Consider the following 12862-nt stretch of genomic DNA (forward strand, 5'->3'; position numbering starts at 1 on the left):
CCCCCAGTCATTCTCTTTGCCGCTCTAGCAGTAGGGCATCTCCACGGGAGGGTAAAGTGAATGTGGTGTTAGATTTGTAGTTTTATATCTTCAATCAAAAGTTTGTTATTTTTAAATGGTACCGGTTTGTACTATTTACTCTCTGGCAGAAAAGTGATAAAGATTTCTGTTGAGAGGAAAACGATTTTAGCATGTTGCAACTAAAATCCACTGCTGTTCCCACACAGGACTGATGAGTACCAGAAAACTTCAGTTGGGGGGAACAGTTTGCAGGCTTAACTGCATTAAGGTATGTTTCAGTCATCCCTTTTCTAGTCAAGACACGCTAATGCTAGAAGACTGACAGAAATCCCCATGAGGGAAGGGTAAGCCATATTCTGAGACTTAGTATAGAATAAGGGCTTATTTAACAGGGCTCAATAGGATGGTGGACACTGTGAAAGGGCAATCGATTATTTTATTCAGCAAATACTCATTGGTAGACACTTTTAAACACCTTTGGTGTGTTTCATAAGGTTTTTTTTATCCACATGGCATAAAATTAGTCACCTAAGTGTGACTTTGAGGGCCTCACAACTCTGGAGTGGAGTGGGAGGGGCCCTAATTTCGCGCCTCTGTTGCGCAGTTCATTTCTCCAGACAGTTCATGCTGCTTCACGTGGAGGGTCCAGAGACTGCTTCAGGGACTCACAGAAGCTGTTTTTCCCCTAAACTAATCCATAAGGGAAGGTAGGGCCACAGCAGACTGCTGGGGCAAGGTGCTGTAGTTTTGAAACCGGTTGTGGGCTTTAGACTGCTCCGGTTTGGGCATTAAGGGGTTAATCAGGCTGAAACTTGGTGTGCAATCATATCGAAGCATTAGGCACATACTGTGAAAAAGATTTGGTGCATTTTTCACTGTTTTGTAAAATTGTGTGTGCTTTTTATTTCTTAAAGGCACAGTACCGTTTTTTTCAAATTGTGTTTTTTATTGTATTAAAGTGTTTTCCAAGCCTGTTTGCATATAATACTAATCTGTTTAACATGTCTGACACTAAGGAAAAGCCTTGCTCTATGTGTTCAGTAGCCATGGTGGAACCCCCTCTCAAAATGTGTCCCAAGTGCACTAATGTGTCTATACAATTTAAAGATCATATTGTGTCACTTAAAAATGTAGCCCAAGATGATTTTATGACGGAAGGTAATGAAGATAGTCCACCTTCCTCTCCCCAAGTGTCACCACCAGTTACGCCCGCGCAAGCAATACCTAGTACCTCTAGTGCACTGGCACCTATTACATTGCAACAACTAGAAACAGTTATGGATAATTCCCTTGCGGCCTTTCTATCCAAACTGCCAGTTTTTCCAACAAAGCGAGATAGCTCTGTTTTAAGAACAGATTATGAGCAGTCTGAAGCTTTGGGAGGTTTATCTGACGTACCCTCACAACACTCGAGGGATGTGATGTCTGAGGGAGAAATTTCTGACTCAGGAAAGGTTTCTCAATGGGCAGATTCAGATTCATTGGCTTTTAAATTTAAGTTGGAACACCTCCGTGTATTGCTTAGGGAGGTTCTATCCACTCTGGATGATTGTGACCCTATGGTGGTTCCAGAGAAATTGTGTAAAATGGACAAATACCTAGAGGTCCCTGTATACACTGATGCGTTTCCGATCCCTAAAAGGGTTGCGGATATTGTTACCAGGGAGTGGGAAAGACCAGGTGTCCCTTTTGTTCCCCCTCCTATTTTTAAGAAAATGTTCCCCATTACTGACCCCAGGCGGGACTCGTGGCAGACGGTCCCTAAGGTTGAGGGAGCAGTTTCTACGTTGGCTAAGCGCACAAGTATTCCAATTGAAGACAGTTGTGCTTTTAAAGATCCTATGGATAAACAGTTGGAAGTTTTACTAAAGAAAATTTTTGTTCAACAAGGGTTCCTTCTACAACCGATCACCTGCATTATTCCTGTAACTTCTGCAGCGGCTTTCTGGTTTGAGGCGCTGGAGGAGTCGCTCCAGAGGGAGACCTCATATGACGAAATTATGGATAGAATTAAAGCTTTAAAACTGGCTAATTCTTTTATCACTGATGCCGCTTTGCAATTAGCTAAGTTAGCGGCAAAAAATTCAGGTTTCACCATTATGGCGCGCAGAGTGCTTTGGCTGAAGTCATGGTCGGCCGATGTGTCGTCCAAATCAAAATTACTAAATATCCCTTTAAAGGGAAAGACCCTTTTCGGGCCCGAGTTGAAAGAGATTATTTCGGATATCACCGGGGGAAAGGGCCATGCTCTTCCACAAGATAGGCTTTTTAAGGCTAAAAACAAGGCTAATTTTTGTTCCTTTTGCAACTTCAGGAGCGGTCCTGCTTCAACCTCTGCAACCGCAAAACAAGAGGGTAACGCTTCACAGCCCAAGGCAACCTGGAAGCCTTTGCAGGGCTGGAACAAGGGTAAACAGGCCAAGAAGCCTGCAGCTGCTACTAAGACAGCATGAAGGGGTAGCCCCCGATCCAGGACCGGATCTGGTAGGGGGCAGACTCTCTCTCTTCGCTTAGGCTTGGGCAAGGGATGTTCACGATCCCTGGGCATTAGAGATCGTTACTCAGGGATATCTTCTAGAATTCAAGGACTCCCCTCCAAGGGGAAGGTTCCACATTTCTCGTCTTTCTACAAACCAGACAAAGAATGAGGCGTTCTTACGCTGTGTAGAAGATCTACTCAAGATGGGAGTGATATGTCCAGTTCCGATTACAGAACAAGGACTGGGTTTTTACTCAAACCTGTTTGTGGTTCCCAAAAAGGAAGGAACTTTCAGGCCAATCCTGGATCTAAAAATTCTAAACAAATTCCTCAGAGTTCCATCATTCAAGATGGAGACCATTCGGACAATCTTACCTATGATCCAGGAAGGTCAATATATGACTACCGTGGATCTAAAGGATGCGTACCTACATATTCCTATCCACAAAGATCATCATCAGTTCCTAAGGTTCGCCTTTCAGGACAAACATTACCAGTTCATGGCCCTTCCCTTCGGGTTGGCCACCGCTCCCAGAATTTTCACAAAAGTGCTAGGGTCCCTTCTGGCAGTACTAAGACCGCGGGGCATTGCAGTAGCACCTTATTTGGACGACATCTTAATACAGGCGTCGTCTTTTCACAGAGCCAAGGCTCATACGGAGATTGTTCTGGCCTTTCTAAGGTCTCACGGGTGGAATGTGAACCCTCGAAAAAAGTTCTCTGTCCCCGCTCACAAGTGTTACCTTCCTGGGAACATTAATAGACTTGGTAGAAATGAAAATATTTCTGACGGAGGTCAGAAAATTAAAGCTTTTAACTACTTGCCGAGTTCTTCATTCCATTCCTCGGCCATCTGTAGCTCAGTGCATGGAGGTAATCGGATTAATGGTAGTGGCAATGGACGTTGTCCCTTTTGCTCGAATACATCTAAGACCACTGCAGCTGTGCATGCTCAAACAGTGGAATGGAGATTATGCAGATTTGTCTCCTCAAATACAACTGGACCAGAAAACCAGAGACTCTCTTCTCTGGTGGTTGTCTCAGGATCACCTGTCTCAGGGAATATGCTTCCGCAGACCAGAGTGGATCATTGTAACGACCGATGCCAGTCTGTTAGGCTGGGGGGTGGTCTGGGACTCCCTGAAAGCTCAGGGCTTATGGTCTCGGGAAGAGTCTCTTCTCCCGATAAACATTTTGGAACTAAGAGCGATATTCAACTCGCTTCAGGCATGGCCTCAACTAGCGGCGGCCAAATTCATCAGATTTCAGTCGGGCAACATCACGACTGTGGCGTATATCAATCATCAGGGGGGAACAAAGAGTTCCCTAGCGATGAAGGAAGTCACCAAAATAATCAGGTGGGCGGAGGATCACTCCTGCCATCTATCTGCAATTCACGTCCCAGGAGTAGACAACTGGGAGGCGGATTTTCTAAGTCGTCAGACTTTTCACCCGGGGGAGTGGGAACTCCACCCGGAGGTTTTTGCTCAGCTGACCCAGCTATGGGGCATTCCAAAATTAGAACTGATGGCGTCCCGTCAGAACTCCAAACTTCCCCTCTACGGATCCAGGTCCAGGGACCCCAAGGCGGCATTGATAGATGCTCTAGTAGCGCCTTGGTCCTTCAATCTGGCTTATGTCTTTCCACCGTTTCCCCTTCTCCCTCGTCTGGTAGCAAGAATCAAGCAGGAGAAGGCTTCGGTAATTCTGATAGCGCCTGCGTGGCCACGCAGGACTTGGTATGCAGACCTAGTGGGCATGTCATCTATCCCACCATGGACACTGCTAATGAGGCAGGATCTTCTAATACAGGGTCCATTCAAGCATCCAAATCTAGCTTCTCTGCGGCTGACTGCTTGGAGATTGAACGCTTAATTATATCTAAGCGTGGTTTCTCTGAATCAGTTATAGATACTCTGATTCAGGCTAGAAAGCCTGTCACCAGGAAAATTTACCATAAGATATGGCGGAAATATCTTTGTTGGTTTGAATCCAAGGGTTACTCGTGGAGTAAGATTAGGATTCCAAGGATATTGTCTTTTCTCCAAGATGGATTGGAGAAAGGTTTGTCAGCTAGTTCCTTAAAGGGACAGATATCTGCTCTGTCTATTCTTTTACACAAGCGTCTGGCGGAGGTACCAGACGTTCAAGCGTTTGCTCAGGCTTTAGTCAGAATCAAGCCTGTGTATAAACCAGTTGCTCCACCATGGAGTATAAATTTAGTTCTTTCAGTTCTTCAAGGGATTCCATTTGAACCTTTACATTCCATAGATATTAAGTTGTTATCTTGGAAAGTTTTGTTTTTGGTAGCTATATCTTCTGCTCGAAGAGTTTCTGAATTGTGTAATTCACCCTATCTGGTGTTCCATGCAGATAAGGTAATTTTATGTACCAAACCTGGTTTTCTTCCTAAGGTTGTTTCTAATAAGAATATTAACCAGGAAATCATTGTTCCTTCACTGTGTCCTAATCCAGCTTCTAAGAAGGAACGGCTATTACACAATCTTGATGTGGTTTGTGCTTTGAAATTCTATTTACAAGCAACTAAAGATTTCAGACAAACATCATCCTTGTTTGTCGTTTATTCTGGTAAGAGGAGAGGTCAGAAAGCGACTGCTACCTCTCTTTCCTTCTGGCTGAAAAGCATCATCCGATTGGCTTATGAGACTGCTGGGCAGCAGCCTTCCTGAACGAATTACAGCTCATTCCACCAGAGCTGTGGCTTCCACATGGGCTTTCAAGAATGAGGCTTCTGTTGAACAGATTTGTAAGGCAGCGACTTGGTCTTCACTGCATACTTTTGCCAAATTTTACAAATTCGATACTTTTGCTTCTTCGGAGGCTATTTTTGGGAGAAATGTTTTGCAAGCAGTGGTGCCTTCCGTTTAGGTTACCTGTCTTGTTCCCTCCCTTCATCCGTGTCCTAAAGCTTTGGTATTGGTATCCCACAAGTAAGGATGAATCCGTGGACTGGATACACCTTGCAAGAGAAAACAGAATTTATGCTTACCTGATAAATTACTTTCTCTTGCGGTGTATCCAGTCCATGGCCCGCCCTGGCAATTAAGTCAGGTTTAACATTTTTTGTTTAAACTACAGTCACCACTGCACCCTATGGTTTCTCCTTTTCTCCTAGCCTTTGGTCGAATGACTGGGGGGTGGAGCTAGGGGAGGAGCTATATGGACAGCTCAGCTGTGTGCTCTCTTTGCCACTTCCTGTAGGGAATGAGAATATCCCACAAGTAAGGATGAATCCGTGGACTGGATACACCGCAAGAGAAAGTAATTTATCAGGTAAGCATAAATTCTGTTTTTTTTAAAGTAAAAGAGCTGTTTAACTTAGGGCAATGCCCTACAAAAGGCCCTTTTAAGGGCTATTATTAGTTTAGTATTAGATTAGGGTGTGTTTTTATTTTGGGGGGATTTTTTATTTTTATTGGGGTATTAGTTTAGGTTTAAAATTTTTATTTTGGATAGCTTTGTTTATTTTTTTCTGTAAGTTTACATTTTTTATTTTCATTAACATTAGCTTGGGGGTTTGTATTTTTTTAAACAAAGACTGCCCTCTAGGCAGGCTTTATTGCCTAGTTATTATATAAGTAAAAGTGGTCTCATATATAATGAAATATTTTCAGTACAATATACTGTATATAGAAAAAGGTGTGAGAGAATAAAGTATAAAATTATATATAAGTTCAGGGAAGGGGTATTTATACCCTTTTAAACAATCCTTTGGTATTACATCATGAGTAATTAGCAAAAAAAACAAAAACAATATATAACCTTGAGCTACAACACTACAAGTAGAATATTGGCACCATTGAGAGAGGTCATTAGACAAACAATTTTATAACCTTGGGTAAAAATATAAAGTTCATTTCACAATAGTATATAACTTTACTTGATTTCCTATCTATTTTATTCGAAAACTATTATATTTATTAATGTATGTCATAATAAAACACTACATTGAAATATATGCATTCATTAAGAAATGTATTAAAGCATTTTCTTTTTCATTTGGAATAACTACCTTTATTGATAAAACTAAACTATATAATATTATAAACATGATTATATATATAAATACTTAGAAAATATTCCCCTATGTGAAGAACGTTGGAATGTGAAATATTCATAGTACATAGTACATACATAGTTAAACACTTTATTAAATGTATATGTCTGTTAATACATAAATATATACAGTACTGTGCAAAAGTCTTAGGCCACCATTAGATTTGCTGTTTTAGCAATGGTATAATGACCATATATGATTATGTCTCAGTCACTTTATTAGAACACAACCAGAAAATACAGGCTATTTGTATGCACTATTAAAAAAAAGAAAAAAACTGCTTCTATAGGCTAAAGTGGAAGTATTTAATGTGACCTCCCCTTACACTTGGGCAATACCAGGAACCTGGCTCTCGTAAACCTAAATGAAATGGAACCCTAATTAATGTCATTGCTAACACCTGTATTTGTCCTACTATTTCATGTCAAAATGACTGCTGTGAAAAAAAGTTCTATTACACCAGGTTTGTGCAAGACATGCTTGAGTATTACATGCACATGTGGTATGAATTTATTTAATTGGAAGCTTGCTAATAAGACCAACTTTTAATCACATCAATCCATTCAAAATGCCAAAGATCACAGAATTTGACAGACATAAAATCATACTTTTGCATCAGCAAGGCCACTCTCAAAGGAAAATCAGCAAACAAACTGGATACTCAAGATGTGGTATTCAAGCTGTTATAAAGAAATTTGAAGAATCAGGAGAGGTCAAGGAAGAAAAAAAAACGATTGGAAGGTCAAGAAAACTTTCAAATTCTGATGAGAAGTTTCTCAAAGTTTCTTCTTTGAGAGACCAGAAGTCCAGTAAGGAGCTGGGTCAGCATCTGGCAGCTTCATCAGGATGCCAAGTTGACCCTTCTACAGTCAGAAGAAGCTTGATCAGGAATGGTCTTTGTAGAAGAGTAGCAACCATGAAACCACTTTTTCGGAAGGGGAACAGGGTAAAAAAGGCTAAGATATGCTACAGTTCACAAAGATTGGAATCAAGATCAGTGTTAAAGAGAATTATAGGAGTGACAAATCCAAGTTTAAAATGTTTGGGTACAATCGTCAACAATATTTGAGAAGAAAAGTTGGAGAGCGATGAAATAATGAGTGATTGCAGCCTTCAGTGAAACACGGTGGAGGGTCTGTCCTGGTTTGGGGCTGCATTTCTGCCAGTGGTGTTGGTGATATTGTCCGAATTGATGGATCATGAATGCTGAAAAGTACATACAGGTTTTAATTCATCATGCCATTCCTTCCGGAAAGCCCTTGACTGGGAATGGCTAATAAAACACTGACAGTCATGGACTGGCCTCCACAGAGTCCAGACCTGAATATTATAGAGGCAGTATGAAATCACCTGGACAGAAAAAGAAATAAGACAGCCTAAATCTAAAGAAGAACTTTGGGAAGTGCTGAAAGAAGCCTGGTATAATATATCAGAAGATTACTTAAAAGAATAATGCCATCTCAAGGGAATAATTATAACCATCATCTTTAGTGAAACCTCATTTTTAACATTATACACATAAAGAGCCCTCTATAAAAGTAGGTCGGCCACTCTTGGACCGTTTGTAAACACTCTTGTAAAGTAATATGTCTCAGATATAAAATTACTGTGCATCTATCCTCAGGGAGCCTCCTCAAAGCGCGTCAATCTAAAGCATGTGGTAGGCATTGAGTAAGAAGGTTTAAATGGTGTGCTTCATTTCAGCCAATTCAGCAAGAGCTTAAGTGAGCAGTCTCAACTCGAATGTGCAACTGGGAAACCCCAGGGGTACCAAAGTTGTTTTAGACTGTCACCTTAGGTCTCAGTGGTCTGGTCCACGGTGCTAGGATCATCAATACAGCAATCTGTCAAATAATGCTAGCAATCGATTCTCTATTCTATAACTTATGAAGCCACAGCATATGCAATCTCAGATGCTGTGAGATTAGATTGCTAATCACTGGGTTGCTTCTTTTCCCTTTGGGTAGCTCATGGAGTGGTGGCCATCTTGGGTCACCGTTCAGACACACCTCCCTACACTCTGTTTTTTAATGATATATGCCCATCATAGCAATACTTAATGATCATTTATGAGACAGTTAAAGCCTACCTATACTTCCTGACATATCACTTTAAAAAACATGACAGGGTGGCAGGGTTGGGACAGCCTGGGGGCATGGCTGTGTACAGCGGGCAATCTGATGGTCTGGCTGCTCTTTCTTGGATGTGGGCATGGATCATGTGTGCTCTCTGAATGTGTAAAGTATAAATCTCTCAGGTGTCACTTTGTAAACCTAGGACATTAATAGAGAAAGCAAAGTAAGTGTGTAGGACAGCAGATAACATCTTCCAAAGTACGACAATGTCACCAAATGTATGACAGTTAAGTTATCATAATGTGGAAAAGAAAGGTCAGTTAATCTGTGCATACAACATGTAGTCAATTAAGTAGCCTTAGGGACCGATTTATTATCGGTCTGTCTGACAAGATCCACTCAGTGGATCATGTCCGACAGACATTAATGAATGCCGACAGCATATGCTGCTTCATAACTGCTGTTTCCGGCAAACCTGAAGGCTCACGCAGAAACATTCGGAGCTTGATAATTCGGCCCTTATGGCTTTAGATCAGTTATCTAGTGTTCTCCAATGTTTGATTGATGGTTATTTGAGGCATTCGGTTGTTGTATTCAAAGACTGTATGGTGATTCATGATATTAATTAATTCTTAGAGCAGTTGTTTTCATAGCTATCCTGGTACGCTTTAGCCTTGATATATATATTACTCTTAACACTCCTGCAGTAATATGGTTTATACATATTAATAGAAACTCATTAGATTCATTTTATTTTGTCCAAACCTTTCTCTTCTAGTCCGATCTATTCCAAGATGACCTATATCCAGACACTCCGGGGCCCGAACCAGCCATTGAAGCAGATGAATGGTTTTCAGGACAGGATGCTGACCCTATTTTGGTGTCTCTCAGGGATGGCTATATACCAATAAAGAATAGAGAACTTAAGGTCACAAAGAAGAACATCCTAGACAACAAACCCCCATCAACACCTAGAAGAAGTTTCTCCTCTTGTGACTCTGGCTTCTCGGTGAGTTCCTAAATTCTATAAATCTCAATATGGTAGATATTATTTAATTGAAATGTTTTTTTATTGAACATACTTCTCAGTACACAATTTATAGCAATGGAAATACAGTATATAAAGTACAAATAGTTCACATCTATATCTCAGTCTTTGTGAGTTTTATAGCATCTCCATGTTGATTACTCCTTTAGCTTTTCTTCATTGTGTATTTAAAGATAAAGCTCTAAAAAGAGCATAGATTTATACTCTAGATGTTCTACTTATAAAATATTTAACAATCAATAAACAGAACAAATGTAACCAAATAAACCAATTCACTGTACGCCTTCATCTAACTATTTATCTTTAAACACTTCTTAATACCTGTGTGAATATAGGACGTCCACTGAACCCACCCTCATATCCTGCCTATCTACATCCACATGAGTTCCACCATCTCCAAACCATGGATAAGTAAACATGCCCTATATATATGTTTCTCATTTAAAATCCAGTAGAACAAAACTTTATTAAAGTACTCCACTGTATCCTGGACATGTGCAGCTGACTCGTACATACGGAATATATTCTTAATCTTTCCCAGCACCTCCATACATTCAGGCACTCCCATTTTCCAGTGCTTAGCTATGTATATACAGGTCACTGTACACAAAATTCTGATAAACGTATTTATGCATGAGTTAAATCTCGTATCTCTATCATTCAACAAAGCCTGCATCAGGGTTAGTGTTACCTGGTCGTCTAGAATGATAGTTAACAGCTTAGAGAGATCAAGCCACACCCTCTGTACTTTAGGGCACTCCCACCACATATGGAAATATGTGCCTAATTGTGGACAACCCCTATAGCATTGCCTGCTGCCTCCCCCAACCATATGTGCTGTTCTTAAAGGTGTCAAATACCAGCGAAAAGTAGTTTTAATGTTATTCTCCCTGAGATCAGCGCCAAGCAAACCCTTATTGGAATTCCATTTCACTAAGTCTAATAAGTTGCCTATGTCAGCTTTCCATTGGAGGATAGCAGCAGATTTCGACGCAGTACGTGTCCCCTGAATGGAGAGATATAGTTGTGAGACTGCCTGTTTTTGTCTGTGTGTTGCACTACATAGCTTTTCAAAAGTGGTTTTGATCCCAACTTCTGGCCTAGCACCAATGTATGCATGAATAGCCGATGCTATCTGTAAGTATAAAAATCATGGTAAAAGTATGGGGTCGAGTTTCTGTTGCAGTTGGTTAAAAGCCATGGTCTTCCTACTGTCAAGAAAGTCAGCTATGCGGTACAAATCTTTATGCGCCCATTTGTCTATCAATTGTCTGGACTCTTCTGGTATTATATATTTATGTCGGGTAAGTATCTCTTGAGGAATCCTCGCATGTCTAGAGTCTCTAAGAAACTTGTGTAGATCCGCTTGAAGGGTTTTAAGGTCAAACTTATCTATTTTAACGGGTAAAGATCGAAATAAGTACAGAATTCTCGGGAGGGCATTCATCTTAATTGATGATATTCTACCATACCAGGAGAAGTTATATTTCTTCCACTTTAGTAAGTTGGATCGTATTGATTTAAACATAGGGATATAGTTTGCCTTGTATAATTGTGTAGATTGTTTCGTTAATTTGATCCCCAGATATTTTATATCATCTTTTACCCATTTAAAGTCAAAATTAATTTCTATCAATTTGGTAGTATGTTGTGGTAGGCCCATCGGGAGCACTTCACATTTGTCTAAGTTTATTTTATATCCTGAAATATCAGAATACTGTTGTATGGTCTTGTATAGATTGGGGAGAGATATGAGTGGTTTAGTTACCGTTAATAGTACATCATCAGCGAATAGGGTAATTTTATGATGAAAATTTTGCAAGTGTAGTCCAGTAATATCCATGGAATTTCGTATATTTGCAGCTAACGGTTCAATACAGATCGCAAAGAGGAGGGGTGATAATGGGCAGCCCTGCCTGGTGCCATTTAAGATATTAAAAGTTTTAGATTGATGACCAATTGCTCTAATGTGTGCCATAGGTTTTGAGTATAACCCCCTCAGTGCAGTCATGAATGATCCATTAAATTCTATTGTCGTCAGTACAGTATTTATATATGTCCAATCCACTCTGTCGAACGCCTTCTCCGTATCCAAGGAGAGAACCAGAGAAGGGATTCGCCTATGATGTAAATAGTCAAGTATCATGATCATTCGTCTTATGTTGTCTGGGACTTCCCTATTTTTAATAAAGCCCACTTGATCTGGATGTATAATTGAGGGCAAAATGTGTTTCAAGCGATTAGCTAGGATTTTAGTCACAATTTCTCTTGTTAAGTGTAGTCAGTCCACGGGTCATCCATTACTTATGGAATATATCTCTTCCTAACAGGAAGCTGCAAGAGGATCACCCAGCAGAGCTGCTATATAGCTCCTCCCCTCACATGTCATATTCAGTCATTCTCTTGCAGCCTAACTAGATAGGTCGCTGTGAGAGGTCTGTGGTGTTTTTTAACTTAGTTTATTTCTACAATCAAAAGTTTGTTATTTTAAATGGCACCGGAGTGTGCTGTTTATTCTCAGGCAGCATTAGAAGAAGAATCTGCCTGCGTTTTCTATGATCTTAGCAGACGTAACTAAGATCCACTGGCTGTTCTCATCTGAGGAGTGAGGTAACTTCAGAGAAGGGGAATAGCATGCAGGGCCCCCCTCCAAATGAGGTATGTGCAGTAATTATTTTTCTGAGGAATGGAATTGACTGAGAAAATACTGCTGATACCAATGTAAAGTAAGTTCAGCCTTAAATGCAGTGATAGCGACTGGTATTAGGCTGATGAGTGTGTGTACACTGAATGTATTTTTCTAAGGAATGGAATTGACTCTGAAAATACTGTTAATACTGAAATAATGTATGAGCCTTAACTGCAGTAAAAGCGACTGGTAGCAGGCTTATTAATAACACTTCATAACTTTTCAAATGTATGTTTAAAACGTTTACTGGCATGTTAATCGTTTTTTGTGAGGTACTTGGTGATAAAACTTATTGGGGCATGATTTTTACCACATGGCCATCTTTGTTTTCTGCATAGAAACAGTTTTCTGAGCTTCCCCACTGTTGTAATATGAGTGGGAGGGGCCTATTTTAGCGCTTTTATGCGCAGTAAAAATTCAGTCACAATCTGTCTACTTCATCCTCCATGATCCAGATCGTCTCTAGAGAGCT

General features: G+C 40.4%; 1 protein-coding gene across 2 annotated transcripts in view; it reads left to right on the forward strand.

Annotated features, from left to right (window-relative positions):
- Positions 1 to 12862, forward strand: part of CORO6 (coronin 6) — a 170233-nt gene that overhangs the window by 120005 nt on the left and 37366 nt on the right. For both annotated transcript variants that reach the window (XM_053706146.1, XM_053706147.1), the window contains one exon: positions 9432 to 9662. In XM_053706146.1, coding sequence (XP_053562121.1) covers positions 9432 to 9662 — 231 coding nt within the window. The remainder of the gene's footprint in view (positions 1 to 9431; positions 9663 to 12862) is intronic.

Source organism: Bombina bombina, chromosome 3 (genome assembly GCF_027579735.1).
Source record: "Bombina bombina isolate aBomBom1 chromosome 3, aBomBom1.pri, whole genome shotgun sequence".
Taxonomy (NCBI): domain Eukaryota; kingdom Metazoa; phylum Chordata; class Amphibia; order Anura; family Bombinatoridae; genus Bombina; species Bombina bombina.